Source organism: Arachis hypogaea, chromosome 19 (genome assembly GCF_003086295.3).
Source record: "Arachis hypogaea cultivar Tifrunner chromosome 19, arahy.Tifrunner.gnm2.J5K5, whole genome shotgun sequence".
Classification (NCBI taxonomy): domain Eukaryota; kingdom Viridiplantae; phylum Streptophyta; class Magnoliopsida; order Fabales; family Fabaceae; genus Arachis; species Arachis hypogaea.
Window position 1 is genome coordinate 39139938 of NC_092054.1, and position 16053 is coordinate 39155990.

General features: G+C 39.7%; 1 protein-coding gene across 1 annotated transcript; it reads right to left on the reverse strand.

Moving 5' to 3' along the window:
• Nucleotides 1-2581: 2581 nt before the first annotated feature.
• Nucleotides 2582-6831, reverse strand: LOC140182248 (uncharacterized). Its single transcript, XM_072228388.1, has 4 exons — nucleotides 6576-6831; nucleotides 4445-4675; nucleotides 3357-3965; nucleotides 2582-3006 (listed from the first exon to the last, which is right to left on the reverse strand). Exons 1-4 carry the CDS (start codon nucleotides 6829-6831, stop codon nucleotides 2582-2584), a joined length of 1521 nt encoding a protein of 506 aa, XP_072084489.1.
• Nucleotides 6832-16053: the final 9222 nt, after the last annotated feature.

A 16053-nucleotide genomic window follows, 5' to 3' on the forward strand; every position in this document is an offset into this window, starting at 1 on the left:
GTTTGACCTCACATTTGAGGCAAACGTTGGCTCAAACGTTGCTTTCCAGGAGCTTCAATTCTCTTCTCTTTTGGAGCCAACGTTTGACCTCACGTTTGAGGCAAACGTTGGCGCAAACGTTGGCTTTTCCCAGGGTGTTCTTCAACTGCTACTCACGTTTGAGTTGACGTTTGAGGCAAACGTTAGCTCAAACGTGAATTCCATTTTCTCAAACCCATTCTTGCAACCTTCTTCCATAATGTTGGCACACCTTTTGTTTCCTTTCTTCACCTACAAGTAATCAAAACAACCAATCAAAGTATCACAAAATTCACAAGGTTTATAAATCAATTAATTATCAACTAAAGTTGGCTTGAACCTCATGATTTTGTATCAATTAAAAGGTGGTTGATTGATTTAAGGAAACCATGCAATTCCAATTCAAATGGCTAATTTATAATGCAAGAAAGTGCATAAAACTAAATGAAAACAAAAGAAAAAGGCTAGTGAAACTAGGCTAAGATGACTTGTCATCAGCGAGGTTGATCAACCAAAGCCAGGGAGGAGGAAAGTTATTGCTAGGAAAAGAAAGGGTGATGTGGTGGATTTGTCAGACGTTTCTGATGATGAGAAGGATGATGTTCCGATGGAGGAGGTTCAGAGGTTTTATGATAACCAGAAGAAGTTACATGATTTTGTGGAGCAGAGTGAGGGGTCTTCGCTCTGGGAAAAAGATTATCCATTCATGATTATTGCTGATGAGGTATGCCAGACCCCGTCCGATCTTATTTTGGAGGAAGAGGTGGGGGATGTGGCGATTGATCAATATATGCAGGTGATTATATTCTTGAGGTAAAAGGTTTGAATTTGTGTTTTGGTTTTGTGGAATATTAATGTGATAATGTTTGATCCTTAGGTGGTGGGACTGCGGTTGGTGAGTTTAGGACGGAGCCGTGAAAAAATTCATTGGAAGTTTGTTGAGAAAAAGGAGGATCCGAGTTTGAGGGAAGAGTTGGCTATAAAGGCTGCTAAGATTTCAGAGCTGGAGGTGAAGTTAGTTGAGGTTGAGAAGTATTTGAAAGAGGTGAAGGATAGTTATGCCAAACATATTGAAGATTTAAAAAAGACAGAATCTGACTTATCTGCTCTTAGCACTTGTATGATTGAGGTTACTGCTCAGTTGAAGGAAGTGGAGAATAACAAGCAAGGAGAAATTCTTGATTCCTTCCTTGAAGGATTTGAGAGGGCTTCCCTTAAGGCGAGATTTCTGGCTCCTGGGGTGGATTTCTCAGCGATGGATCCCGAAAAAATAGTTCAGGATAGTGTTATGGTTGAAGATGATGGTGCTACTGAGAAAGGAGATGAAAATGTTTAGTGGGGTTTTGTTTTGCTGCTGTTGTATTTTGCTTGTGGTTGGTAGACTTTATTTTGTGATATTCTCTTGCTACTGTTTTGTGAAAAACAACTCTTGGTTTTTCTGGTTACATGCTTTTATGCTTGTTATGTTTATAAGATAATATTATTGTATGTATGGGTATTTATGTGATACTGTGGCTTTGAGCCAAACGCCTTTTTTAGGTAAATTGGTGAAATTTCATTATTTTGATGGGAAAGCATAATGAGAAGTTTGAGCAGGCCGAGTTTATTGAGATGCTGATTAATAGGCATGGATTCTGTTTGATAATAACTAAATTATGTTTTAGTGATCGGCAATGATTGTGATTAAGATTGGCTGTTAATATTTGCGGAATAGTAGGGTTTGGATTAAATTGGTTATGATAGTACCATAGTGTTTTGATTTTGACTAAGGTCAGATATTTGATGGATTAATTGGTAAATTCTAAATGACTGGGTTCCGAGCTAGATCGGTCATTTGTTTGATTGAATGATCGGATTCCGAGTTAAATCGGATATGTTACATGATCGGATTCTGAGTTAGGTCAGATATTTGTCTGATTGAATTCCCGTTTTAAGGTCGGCAATCGGATTCATTGATTGTATCCGAGTGGTCGGGTTCCATTTTAAGGTCCGGAGTCGGATTGACTGATTGTGTCCGAGTGATCGGATTCCATTTTAAGGTCGGTAGTTGGAATGAATGATTGTATCCGAGTGATCGGATTTTAGTAGATGATCGGTGTTGATAGTATCTGAATGGTTGGAATGATAGTAAAGGTCGACATTATATTTTTATAGATAAAGTGGAACTATGAAATGAAGAAAAGAATGATTTGATAAAATAAGAAATTTTTTTATTAAAGAACCCTTGATTTCAAAGGCCCAGGTAGGCTAGCCTCGTTAAAACCTCTCCAAGCAAAACCTTTGTGGGAAAAATCTTGGTAGTAGGAAAAAGAGTACTGGCCTGTCCCTGGTATTAACTGTAATATAACTTTAAGGAAGATACATTCCAAGTGTTAGGGAGATTTTTACCCTCTAGGATTTGTAGTCTGTAGGCTCCATTGCCAATTACTTCAGTGACTCGGTAAGGGCCGTCCCAATTAGCTGCTAGTTTGCCATGTGATGATGGTTTCCTAGTTTGTTCTGTTTTCCTAAGCACAAGGTCATTTACACGGAATGATTTTGGATGAAGTCTCTGGTTATATCTTCAGACAATGTGCTGTTGCATGGCTAAATGTTTGACTGTTGTGGACGATCTGAGTTCTTCAATGAGGTCAAGCTCGGATTGCCGAGCTATGTCTTGTGTAGTTTGGTTGGCCAATTCAGTGCATAGTGAGGATTGGGAGATCTCCACTGGTATCATTGCGTCTGAACCGTAGACTAAACGGAAGGGTGTCTCCTTTGTGGTTGAGTGAATTGTTGTATTGTATCCCCATATGATATCTGGGATAAGCTCGGCCCAGAGGCCTTTTGCATCATCCAGTTTCTTTCTTAGAGCATGTAGTATTACTTTATTTGTGGCTTCAGCTAATCCATTTGTTTGTGGGTGCTCTACTGATGAGAAGTGTTGTTTGATTTTCAAGTTCTGCAAAAAAGATGTGAATTTTCGATCGGCAAACTGGCAACCATTATCTGTGATAATGTGCCGAGGAATGCCGAATCGACAAATATTATATTTCCAAACAAAGGAAAGCATTTGTTGTGATGTAATCTTGGCTAGAGGTTGTGCTTCTATCCATTTGGAAAAATAATCAATTGCTACCACAAAGAATTTTACTTGTCCTGCTGCTGTGGGGAAAGGTCTGAGGATATCAATGCTCCATTGGTTGAACGGCCAACTAACCTCGGAACAGTGTAGGAGTTCAGCTGGGAGATGTGTAATCGGACTGTGTTTTTGGCAATTGTTACAACTTTTAACTTTTGCTTGACAATCCTATCATATTGTCAGCCAATATAATCCAGCTCTGAGGATTTTTGAATACAGACTTCGGGCTCCGAGGTGTGTTCCACAGATCCCTTCATGTGCCTCAGCAAGTGCAAGCTCGGCTTCTTTTCTGCAAAGACATTTAAGCAATGGACGAGAGAATCCCCGTCTATATAGGCAATTATTATAAATTGTAAAAAAGGAGGCTTGTCGGCGGAAGTGTCGAGCATTTTCGACGTCGCTGGAAAGATCCCAGTTTGGAGATATTGTATGTATGGGGATCTCCAATATGCTTCCTTAAGTTCAGTGATGTTTAGGTCGGCAGCGAGTCTGAGGCCAGCAATTAGTGCTTCATACTCACTTTGATTGTTTCTTGCTTTAAATGAGAAGTTAAGGGAGTGTTCGATGATGTTGCCGTGGCCATCGTCAAGTATGATACCTGCGCCACACTCCTGTGGGTTGGAGGACCCGTCGACGTATAAAGACCATTCGATGTAGTCTTCAGTTGTACTCGGTACTGAGAATTCGGCAATAAAGTCGGCCAAAAACTGGGATTTGATGGATGCTCGGCCTTCGTACTTGATATCAAATTCGGATAGCTCCACCGACCATTTTACTAGTCGGCCAGCCAGCTCAGGTTTCTGCAGGACTTGCCGCAAATGTTTATCTGTTTGAACATGGATTTCATGGCTCTAAAAGTATGGTCGGAGTCTCCTGGCTGAGAAGACAAGAGCGAGGGCTAGTTTCTCAATGCTCGGGTATCGAAGCTCGGCATTCTGTAAGGTTTTGCTGGTAAAATAGATCGGGAATTGTTTCTTTTATCTTTCTGCGACAAGGGCGGAGCTTATAGCCCAGTTAGTGACAGATAAATATAAGAATAATGGCTCCCCTTGTAGGGGGTTTGTAAAATTGGTGGTTTTGAAAGAGTATCTTTGATAGTTGTAAATGCTTGTTCGCATTCATTAGTCCATTGGAAAGCTTTTTTGTTTTTTAAAGTCTGGAAAAAACATGAGGATTTAGAAGCTAGGCAAGGTAAAAATCTAGAAAGTGCAGCAAGTCTCCCTATTAACCGTTGGACTTCCTTGATGGTGTGTGGACTTGTCATGTCTAAAATAGCTCGGCATTTTTTTGGATTTGCCTCAATACCTCGGCTAGTGAGCATGAAGCCGAGGAATTTACCACTTTGAACACCAAATGCACACTTTTCGGGATTTAACCGCATGTTGTATTTTCTTAGCTGTCCGAAGATTTCTGTGAGGTCATCAAGGTGATTTTTGCCGATCTTTGTCTTGGCGACCATATTGTCGACGTAAACCTCAATGTTTCTGCCGATTTGTTTGGCGAAGATTTTGTCCATTAGACGTTGATATGTTGCACCTGCATTCTTAAGGCCAAATGGCATGACTTTATAACAATAGTTTCCATATTTAGTAATAAAGGCTGTCTTATTTTGATCGGATGGATGCATTTGGATCTGGTTATAACCAGAATATGCATCCATAAAGCTGAGTTTTTCAAAACTAGAGGCATTATCAACTAAATAATCAATAGAGGACAAAGGGTAGAAATCTTGGGGCATGCTTTGTTGAGATCGGTAAAATCAACACACATGCGCCATTTACCGTTATGTTTTTTAACCATGACGACGTTCGCCAGCCATGTTGTGAATCTAATTTCTCAGATGAAGCCCGCGTTGATGAGCTTCTTGGTTTCTTCTTGGGAAGCCTGTTTTCGGTTGTGGCCGAGATTTCTCTTTTTCTGTGCTATAGGTCGGACAGATGGATTTAACGGTAACTTGTGTGATATGATGGATGGATCGATGCCTGGCATATCAGTTGGGGTCCAAGCAAACAGGTCGGTATTTTGCTGTAAGAATGCTCGGAACGATGATTTTTCTTCTGAGGACAATGTTGAGCCGACGTATGTGAATTTGTCCGTGTTTTCTGTGAAATAGATTTTATCTAGGTCTTCTGTTGGGGTTGGCCTTTCTAGTGTTCCCGCTTTGGGATCAAGGTCGGCCAGCATGTGTTAGTCATTCTTGTTGCCGATATTGTGAACCTGGGCTTTTGTGTTATGGTTAGGTCTTTTGAGACTATTGTTGTAGCACTCCCTGGCTTCTCGGGCATCACTGTGAATGGTTGCAATTGTGTTGTCCTGCAAAGGGAACTTAACACAAAGATGAATTGTAGATACTATAGCACCGAACCTATTTAAGAAAGGTAGGCCTAGTATTAAATTATAGGGACTGAAGTAATCAACAACTAAGTATTGAATGTCTGATGTTTTTGACGAGGGAAACTTACCGAGTGTGGTTTGTAACCACACAGAGCCCATAACCGGGACTCGCTCACCTGAGAATCCTACCAAGTCACCAGTGGAAGGTTGGATGACGTTATTGCTCAGTTTCATTTTCTGGAATGTTGAGTAAAAGAGAACGTCGGTGCAGCTGCCTGGGTCGAGCAACACCTTTTTTACTAGGAGATCTCCGAGCTGTAGGGAGATTACGACGGGATCATCCAGATTTGCTACACTATTGTCATGATCGGCTGTCTGGAATGTTATCTATGGAGATGGCGACAGCGGCTGCTGTTGACTTTGATCGACGTTGATGGAAAGTATAGCTCGGTAAGATTTCTTTCTTGCCGAGCTTGTGGTTCCTCCACCTGCAAAACCTTCGGAAATATAGTTAATTGTATGTGTTGGTGGTTCGGGATGGCTATTGTTCGGTCGGTCTCTATCTCGGCCATGTTGTGTAACTGAGCTTTGGTCTCCTGAAGGAGGTGCTTGCCGCTGCATGTGGCCGCTGATGTATTTGTCTAGGTGACCCTGCCGAGCTAGTCGCTCCAGTAGGTCTTTGGCGATGACGCAGTCGTCGGTATTGTGTCCGTGCTTCTAGTAGAAGGAGCAGTATTTTGATCGGTCGGTGCCCTTTTAATCTGGGTAACTGCCAGCTTTTCTTGGTGGCTTGATTAATTTCGAATTCAAGATCTCCTTGATGATATCATCGCGCTTGGTGTTGAACTTGGTGTAGGTCTCATATCGTGGAATTGGTTTGAAATTCTTTTTGCTGTCCCGTGTTTTGTCGTTGTCTCTATAGTGAGGCTTTTCTACTTTCCGAGCTTGTCAGAGTTCTTCGATGTCGATTTGTCCTTTAGCTTTTTCACGGAACTCGGCCATAGTTTTTGGTTTGGCCACAGCAATAGTTTCCTGGAATTTTCCTGGTCGTAGTCCGCTTTTTATGGCGTGTAGTTCCACCTCGGGTGGAGGTCGGGTATACTTATGGCTATCTTTGTGAAGCGTGTTATGTAGTCCTTGAGGCTTTCATCCTGGCCTTGCTTAACTGTGTTCAGGTAATCGGAGTCATGTAGGTAGATGGCTGATCCAGCGAAGTGCTCCTCAAAGGGCTTTGATATGTCTCGAAATCGAGAAATAGATCCTGCAGGCAAAGAACAAAACCAATCAAGTGCAGGACCATCTAAGTAAGATGGAAAATAACGACATAAAACTTTATCAAATGTACTGTTTACTATCATTATGGAGGTGAATTTCTTGATGTATTTCTTCGGATCACCTAACCCATCATAGGGAGTTAGGGTGGTCGGCAAAGTAAACCTTCAGGGTAGCACGAAGTTCATCACCTCCGCGGTGAATGGTCCAGGGGAGCTCTCCTGATCGCCATTTTCTATGTCTTTCTGAGCTTCCTCATTATGTTTGGGTTGTTCCTCTTCTTGTCGAGCAGTGTCTGAGACATGTGTTGGCCCTGACTGCTGCTCGGCTTCTTCTGTCCGTTCTTGTCGGTCATTGTTGTTTTCGGTTCGAGTGTTATTCAAGTTGGCAATTTGATTTGCCATTCTTTGGTTCTCCTCAGCCATGGCTTGCCGCAACTCGGTCACCATCCGGAGCAATTCAGATGGTGTGGTGGAGGTTGTTCAGCCATGACTTCAAACGGGAACCTCGAGGCCGATGATATATGGAGAGGTTTATATTTTCGGCCCCACGGTGGGCGCCAATTGTTCTTGTATGGATACCTGGAGGGAAAGCTCAGCTTCTAGAAATCGACGCTGAGTTGTTATCTTCGGTGCCGACCTTTGAGGTTTGTGGTAATCCGAGCTTTACTCCAAGAGGATGTCCAATCGCGCAGAGCTTTGAGCAAGAAACAGGGGGGAGTGTACCTGCAAAGGCACTCCGAAGCTTAAGTCAGTATTGAGAATTCAATGTCTCCTTTAGAATAGAAGATCATACCTTTTTATAGGTGATAATGTATAAATCGGTTATGTTCCTGCTTTATTGCCTGTATTAAAGAGCAATAATAAGGGTGAACGTCAGGTTGGACGTTTCATATTTGTGAAGCAGTCCGTTAAGCTGATTTGTAACGTCACTTTTTAATAAATGACATTGATTGCCGATTAGTAACTGTAACGCCGATTAATAACGTAAATTGCCGAGTTATGGTCTGTAATGCCGATCTTGTAACGGTCCTGATCAATATTTATATATAAAAATATGAAGAATTGTTATGGTGATAACTACAAACTGTTTCAGGAGTGGGTGTAACTTTTTCATTAGGTCTTATTGTTCTGTTGATGTACACTTTTTATTCTTACATCTATAGTGAGATTTATGTAGGAAATTAATTTTGAAAGTGTAATACACCAATATAAATGACGAGAGTGATTAACAATTATTTAAAACACTTGCGGCCAAAAATCGAAAGTAGGGATGGCAATGGGACATATTTTTGTTTTATCTGATTTCGTTTTTTTTATAATAATTTATATAGAATTTGTCTCATTTTTATTCATAAGTAATAAAATGTTAAATCTTAATCTGTTTTTGTGGAGTATTTATCCTGCTCTTACATGCTCCTATAAATATTAAAATCTAACAAATAAAATTAAATTTTAAAATTTATATAATCATCATCACATATATAATATAAATTAAAATAAAAACTTAAATATAACGCAATAATATTAATTATTTTACTAATTATTTTACATATATTATATATACCGTGGTAGATAGTAGTAGGTATTACTTAAATCCGACTTTGTCCCACACAAGACCCCGTCTCGCTAAAGCGGGGCGAGTAATTACTCGCCGAATAGGTGATGACAAGTCATCTTAGCCTAGTTTCACTAGCCTTTTTCCTTTGTTTTCAATAGGTTTTATGCACTTTCTTAAGCCATAAGTAAGTCAATTGGATTGAATTTCATGTTTCCTTTGATTCAATCAACCATGGATAAATTGATGCATTTTCATGAGTTTTTGTGCCATAATTGCTCATATGACAAGAAGAAGAATAACTCTCATAATTATGGCATAGCTTTGATGCAATTGTTGATTGATGATAGGTGGAATAAAGCTTGGAGGAAGGTTGCAAGAATGGGCTTGAAAAGAGGGATTCACGTTTGAGCTAGCATTTGCCTCAAACGTTAACTCAAACGTGAGAAGCAGATGAAGAACACCCTGGAGAAAAGCCAACGTTTGCGCCAATGTTTGCCTCAAACGTTAAGGCAAACGTTGGCTGAAAAAGAAGCAGGGGAAGGCAATGTTTGCGCCAACATTTGCCTCAAACATGAGGTCAAACGTTGGCACCAAAAAGAATGAAAAAGAGCACTCCTGGGCATGGCAACGTTTGAGCCAACGTTTGCCTCAAACTTGAGGTCAAACGTTGCTCCTCACAGCCTGAAGGGGTATACTTCCAATAAGAATAACTTGAGCTACAGAGCTCCAAATGACGTGATTCAAATAGCAATGGAAAGTAGGAATCAAGAGCTTTCCAAGCATATATGGCACTGCATGGTGGACACTAAAATTGAGGGAGAAAACTGTCTCGAAATGTGCATAAACGAACATGGTGGCAACCTGCAGTGAGGCCAACTGACCTCTGCACCTTCGACGGAGTATAACTCGAGCTGTGGAGCTCCAAATGATGTGCTTCCAACGGCATTGGAAAGTAGACATTCAGAGCTTTCCAATAATATATAATAGTATGGGGTGGACAATGTGTTTAAGCCTCCAGAACCTGATGTTTTCGTCTACGTTTGAGGCAAACGTCGCCTCAAACGTTGCACACCAAAGCCAGCTACCCTATCCTCTTTAAAGAAGCATAACTTGAGTTGTAGATGTCCAATTGAGGTGATTCCAATTGGGTTAGAAAGCTGACATTCAGAGCTTTCTAATCATATATAATAGTTTATAGTGGGCATAAAATTGGCAACGTTGACAAGCGGACAAAGTAGCACCCCAAAAAGGGAGCCTGGGAAGAACCACGTTTGACCTCACGTTTGACCTCAAACGTTGGCTCAAACGTGGATGACAGCAAATGGGATATCTGCATAATGCCTCACACAAGGGATGTTTGAGTCAACGTTTGCCTCAAACGTTGACTCAAACGTGAATGGTTCATGGCCCGGTTCACAAATGGATTTCTTCCCAATACCAAGAACAATCAACGGAGGCTATTATCAACCCAATTCCATCAAGACTAAAGGCCCAATTCAAGGCTTAATGATCATTTGAAGAAAGTGTATAAATAGCTTAGGATTTGAAGTTTTAAGGGAGCTTTTTCTTTTTAGAGTTTTCTTTAAGAATTTTCATAGTATTCATAGTAGAGAGCTTTTGGGTTTTGAGCTGTTTGGAGATTCTGAGTCTCGGGGAAGGAGAATTGAATTCTCTTCCTCTGGGTTGTTTTTGTTTTCTTTTCTACACACTTTGTCTGAGTCTTCAGTGTTGAGAATTGAAGGAATTCTGTTTCAATCTCACCTTGAGATCTCTCTGTTTTGATTTACTGCATCATTGAGAATTTGCGATTTCACTTCTTTTCTTCTACTGCTGGATCTTTACTTTTCTTGCAATTGAATTCTAAATTTGGATCTAGGAAGGCATTGAGATCTAGACTTGGTTATCTAGTCTCTTGGGTCCTGAGATCTGGAGTCATCATTTTATTTTCTCTGTTGAATGCTTTTCAAATTCATTTACGTTTCCATTTTAGATCCAGTTCAATTCAAGTCATATTCTATTCTTCTATGTGTTGAGATTTACTGTTCTTTTGTTTAATTCTTGCAATCCCACATCCCTGACCCATTTACAATTCAAGCCATTTACATTTCTTGCACTTTAAGATTCTGCAATTTACATTTCTTGCATTCTAAGTTTCTGCCATTTAATTTCTTGTTCTTTGAGATTCAGCACTTTTATTTTCTGTTCTCTTTAATTTCCTGCAAATTACCCATTCCCTTTTACATTCTATGCAATTTAATTCTTGTTGAACATAAATTCACTCAAATCAAATTCTGTTTGCTTGACTAAATCAACCACTAAACTAAAATTGCTCAATCCTTCAATCCTTGTCGGATCGACCTCACTCACGTGAGTTATTATTACTTGATGCGACCCGGTACACTTCCCGGTGAGTTTTGTGTTGGATCGTTTTCCACACATCAAGTTTTTGGCGCCGTTGCCGGGGATTGATTAGATTGACAATGATTAAGTGAGGTGGTGGTCTAGATCAAGCATTTTCTTTATTTTCTGTTTTAGATTGAAACCAAGGTGTTTGAGTTTTTGCCTCACTAAGAAATTCTCATCTTTGATATGAGTAATTTCAAATTTCAATGGTGTTGTATTTTCCAAAATTCAAATGGAGTTCAACTCATCTTATGATCACACAAATTTTATGGGATATTACCCACCATCACCAATCTCTAATGGTGGCTGGGAATATCACCAAGAAAATACAAATTATAGGCACTCCAATCCATGGAGATTTGCTTCAGAGACACAAGATGAGCAGGAGAATCATATGGGATACCAACCACCACCACAAAATGATTCATATTATTATCCTCATGGTGGATGGGAGTATCACCAAGGAATGAAAGAGCATCCACCCTCACGTCCCAGTTTCTCATTTGAAAATTCTTCATCACTTGATTATGCCTCAACACAAAGTTTCCTCCAAAATCCATACAAGTCATCCCATCAATCACACAACTCATTCCACACCCCTCAACACAACTTCACCACAACACATCCACGTCACCAAAATTACTCTCGACCTTCATCTCTTGAACCAGCAGATGAGGATTACCTTCAAGCCATTGAAATACATAGAAAACTCATGGAAAGATACACACAACCCCAATCCTAGAAAGAAATCATCCTCAAGAAGATGAATGGCCCCTTAGAGCAAACAAGGAGGAACTTAAAACCACCAAACAGAGAGGATGAAGACCAATTTTTGGGTGAGGAAGTGGAAAAGCAAGATGAAGAGGTCCCTATATCAAGCAAACTTTCAATGAAGAATGAGGTGGTTGAAAATGAAACTACACTTGAGGTGACAAGGGAACATGAACGTTCACAACCCTCACAAACTTCCCTTGAATCTGTGATCGAAAAATATGAAGAGGAGATGAAGAAATCTTGGGAAGATCAACAAACTTCCTCCATGAAAGAGCTATTAAAACAAATGTTGAGTGTTAAAAAGGAAGTGGAAGAACAAGAAAGTGAGGAAGACACTCAAGAGAAGTCACACTCAAGTGAAGCAGAGAAGTACACAGAGGAAGAGCTCATTGAACCACTATTGCAAGGAACTCTTGATGAAAAGAAGACTCCAACAATCACACAACCACCAAGACTTGGATTCAAGGAAGTGAAGACAATTAACAAAAGCACCAAGAAGAGGATTGTGACCAAGCTACCAAGGATAATATTCATGAAGAAAAAAGGGTCAACCACAAGCAATCCAACCCCTGGACCATTAGCAAGCAAGCTCAATCAAGCCATGTACAAAAGAAAGCTTGCTGAGAGGAAACCAAGAAAGGGGACACTAGCTGAATCTTCTCCTCCCTTGAGGTCATTCCTCTTAACAAACTGGAAGAAGAGGAAGAAAGTCATCAGCCATAGCCATAAGTCAGTAGTTTTTCTTTCTTAGTTATTTCAATAAAGAAGTTAAGTAGATTTCTCTGTATTGCAAGGAGCTAAGTTTGGTGTTGCACACCAAAATAATTAGGGGTGAATGTTGGATGCTAAGTTTGGTGTTCCACCAAAAAAATTTTATTAAGAACACATTGCACCCTTAGCATGACCAGTATCGGCTCCAAACAATCAGAAAAAAACTACTTAATGATTGTCATAGTTTGTTCTCTAGTTTACAGCCATTTTCTAGTTCATAGTCCACTTTCTTAATAAAAGTACTTGATGTTTCATGCATGTATTTATTCTGCTGCATATAGAAGTAGGCAAGGAACTAAATTTGGTGTTCCCACACCAACTTAGGATAAGAGAAACACAAGCATACATGCATGTTAACTGTGTCTCAAGTGCTTGGGGAACAAGCAACTTTCAATATCTTTTGTAGGAAGTCATTCAATCTCTTGGAGGAAAAGATACATCATCGTAGACAAAGGAAGGACATGGAATCCAACAATGATGATGACACAGAGAAAACAAATGGACTCCAAGAAGTTGTATTGTTCTCTCACTAACTTTAGCTCAATTATGCTATTTGAAAGTGCAAATGTCCCCTGTTGATTAGTGTTCTATTAGATTTATTTACTGTTTGTTTCTTTTCATGTTGTTTTGGCTTGCTAGTTTAAGTGCTTGATTCACTTTCATCCATTTGAATTATATGCTTTGTTCCTCATGCTTGAATAAAAGAGAAATAACTGTGAAATAGAGAAAGAGTAAAAGTCTAGTATGATATGAGACAAGATGAGGTTATGTGGTGGTATGTGCTGGTTCATTAGTTGATTAATGAATAAGGCTGAATGTTGGCATGACTTTGTGATATGAACTTTAGTTACATTTCATGAGACTTGACAAAAGAAAAAGGTCCAAAATAAAAGAAAGAAAATGCAAGAAAAATAAGCAAAAAGAAATAAACAAGGCTGGGCATCAATAGCTTGAGATTTGGATATATGCCTGTGATGCTTTTTGTACAAAGATAAGCTTGGATAACTAGGTTCTAAGGGGTGCTTCATCACCCGGCAACTTGGGTTAACTAACCCGGGATTGCCAACCAAAAGTCCACCATTAAGAGCTACTTTGAGACAAAGCATTTAGTAACCCAAAGAGGTGCTGGGCATCAATTTCCAAAGAACAAACAGAGATGAACAAAACAAGCTAAATGCCTGTGATGTGTGTGTGCTAAGGAGAGGCTTGAGCAAGTAAGCCCATAGGGGTGTTTCAACACCTAGCATCTTGAACCAACTGGGGCGGGAATGCTGGCTGAAAGCTTGCTTTAAAAAGCTGCCTTATCACATAGCATTAAGCCTCAGTCAAAAAAAAAAATCCCAAGCAATAACAAGTCTCATTTTTTTTTGTAATTCAAGTAAGGATCCAGAGGAATGTTGATGTCTCAGCCCCAGAATAAAAATCCCTAAGATACCATGCATAAAAACCCCATTTACCAGTATTCAATGTCTTCCAATAAAAGGCTTATACACTTCTCTGCTTCTAGTAATTTTCCTTATGTTTTACTGCTTGCTTGGGGACAAGCAAGATTTAAGTTTGGTGTTGTGATGACAGGTCATCTTAGCCTAGTTTCACTAGACTTTTTCCTTTGTTTTCAATAGGTTTTATGCACTTTCTTAAGCCATAAGTAAGTCAATTGGATTGAATTTCATGTTTCCTTTGATTCAATCAACCATGGATAAATTGATGCATTTTCATGAGTTTTTGTGCCATAATTGCTCATATGACAAGAAGAAGAATAACTCTCATAATTATGGCATAGCTTTGATGCAATTGTTGATTGATGATAGGTGGAATAAAGCTTGGAGGAAGGTTGCAAGAATGGGCTTGAAAAGAGGGATTCACGTTTGAGCTAGCATTTGCCTCAAACGTTAACTCAAACGTGAGAAGAAGATGAAGAACACCCTGGATAAAAGCCAACGTTTGCGCCAACGTTTGCCTCAAACGTTGAGGCAAACGTTGGCTGAAAAAGAAGCAGGGGAAGGCAACGTTTGCGCCAACATTTGCCTCAAACGTGAGGTCAAACGTTGCAGCCAAAAAGAATGAAAAAGAGCACTCCTGGGCATGGCAACGTTTGAGCCAACGTTTGCCTCAAACTTGAGGTCAAACGTTGCTCCTCACAGCCTGAAGGGGTATACTTCCAACAAGAATAACTTGAGCTACAGAGCTCCAAATAAGGTGATTCAAAAAGAAATGGAAAGTAGGAATCAAGAGCTTTCCAAGCATATATGGCACTGCATGGTGGACACTAAAATTGAGGGAGAAAACTGCCCTGAAATGTGCATAAACGAACATGGTGGCAACCTGCAGTGAGGCCAACTGACCTCTGCACCTTCGACGGAGTATAACTCGAGCTGTGGAGCTCCAAATGATGTGCTTCCAACGGCATTGGAAAGTAGACATTCAGGGCTTTTCAATAATATATAATAGTATGGGGTGGACAATGTGTTTGAGCCTTCAAAACCTGACGTTTTCGTCCACGTTTGAGGCAAACGTCGCCTCAAACGTTGCACACCAAAGCCAGCTACCCTATCCTCTTCAAAGAAGCATAACTTGAGTTGTAGATGTCCAATTGAGGTGATTCCAATTGGGTTAGAAAGCTGACATTTAGAGCTTTCTAACCATATATAATAGTCTATAGTGGGCATAAAATTGGCAACGTTGACAAGCGGACAAAGTAGCACCCCAAAAAGGGAGCCTGGGAAGAACCACGTTTGAGCTCACGTTTGACCTCAAACGTTGGCTCAAACGTGGATGACAGCAAATGGGCTATCTGCATAATGCCTCACACAAGGGACGTTTGAGTCAACGTTTGCCTCAAACGTTGACTCAAACGTGAATGGTTCATGGCCCGGTTCACAAATGGATTTCTTCCCAACACCAAGAACAATCAACGGAGGCTATTATCAACCCATTTCCATCAAGACTAAAGGCCCAATTTAAGGCTTAATGATCATTTGAAGAAAGTGTATAAATAGCTTAGGATTTGAAGTTTTAAGGGAGCTTTTTCTTTTTAGAGTTTTCTTTAAGAATTTTCATAGTATTCATAGTAGAGAGCTTTTGGGTTTTGAGCTGTTTGGAGATTCTGAGTTTTGGGGAAGGAGAATTGAATTCTCTTCCTCTGGGTTGTTTTTGTTTTCTTTTCTACACACTTTGTCTGAGTCTTGAGTGTTGAGAATTGAAGGAATTCTGTTTCAATCTCACCTTGAGATCTCTCTGTTTTGATTTACTGCATCATTGAGAATTTGCGATTTCACTTCTTTTCTTCTACTGCTGGATCTTTACTTTTCTTGCAATTGAATTCTAAATTTGGATCTAGGAAGGCATTGAGATCTAGACTTAGTTATCTAGTCTCTTGGGTCCTGAGATCTGGAGTCATCATTTTATTTTCTCTGTTGAATGCTTTTCAAATTCATTTACGTTTCCATTTTAGATCCAGTTCAATTCAAGTCATATTCTATTCTTCTATGCGTTGAGATTTACTGTTCTTTTGTTTAATTCTTGCAATCCCACATCCCTGACCCATTTACAATTTAAGCCATTTATATTTCTTGCACTTTAAGATTCTGCAATTTACATTTCTTGCGTTCTAAGTTTCTGCCATTTAATTTCTTGTTCTTTGAGATTCAGCACTTTTATTTTCTGTTCTCTTTAATTTCCTGCAAATTACCCATTCCCTTTTACATTCTATGCAATTTAATTCTTGTTGAACACAAATTCACTCAAATCAACTTCTGTTTGCTTGACTAAATCAACCACTAAACTAAAATTGCTCAATC

What these genes read in the sequence shown, in the direction of transcription:
- LOC140182248 (XM_072228388.1), bottom strand. Translation starts at nt 6,831, where the DNA reads ATGATAGTAAACAGTACATTTGATAAAGTTTTATGTCGTTATTTTCCA. An exon ending in CTTCACAAAGATAGCCATAA is followed by an intron (nt 4,676 to 6,575) that starts GTATACCCGACC and finishes TTAAGAATGCAG; the next exon opens with GTGCAACATATCAACGTCTA. An exon ending in CTTCATGCTCACTAGCCGAG is followed by an intron (nt 3,966 to 4,444) that starts GTATTGAGGCAA and finishes ATGTTCAAACAG; the next exon opens with ATAAACATTTGCGGCAAGTC.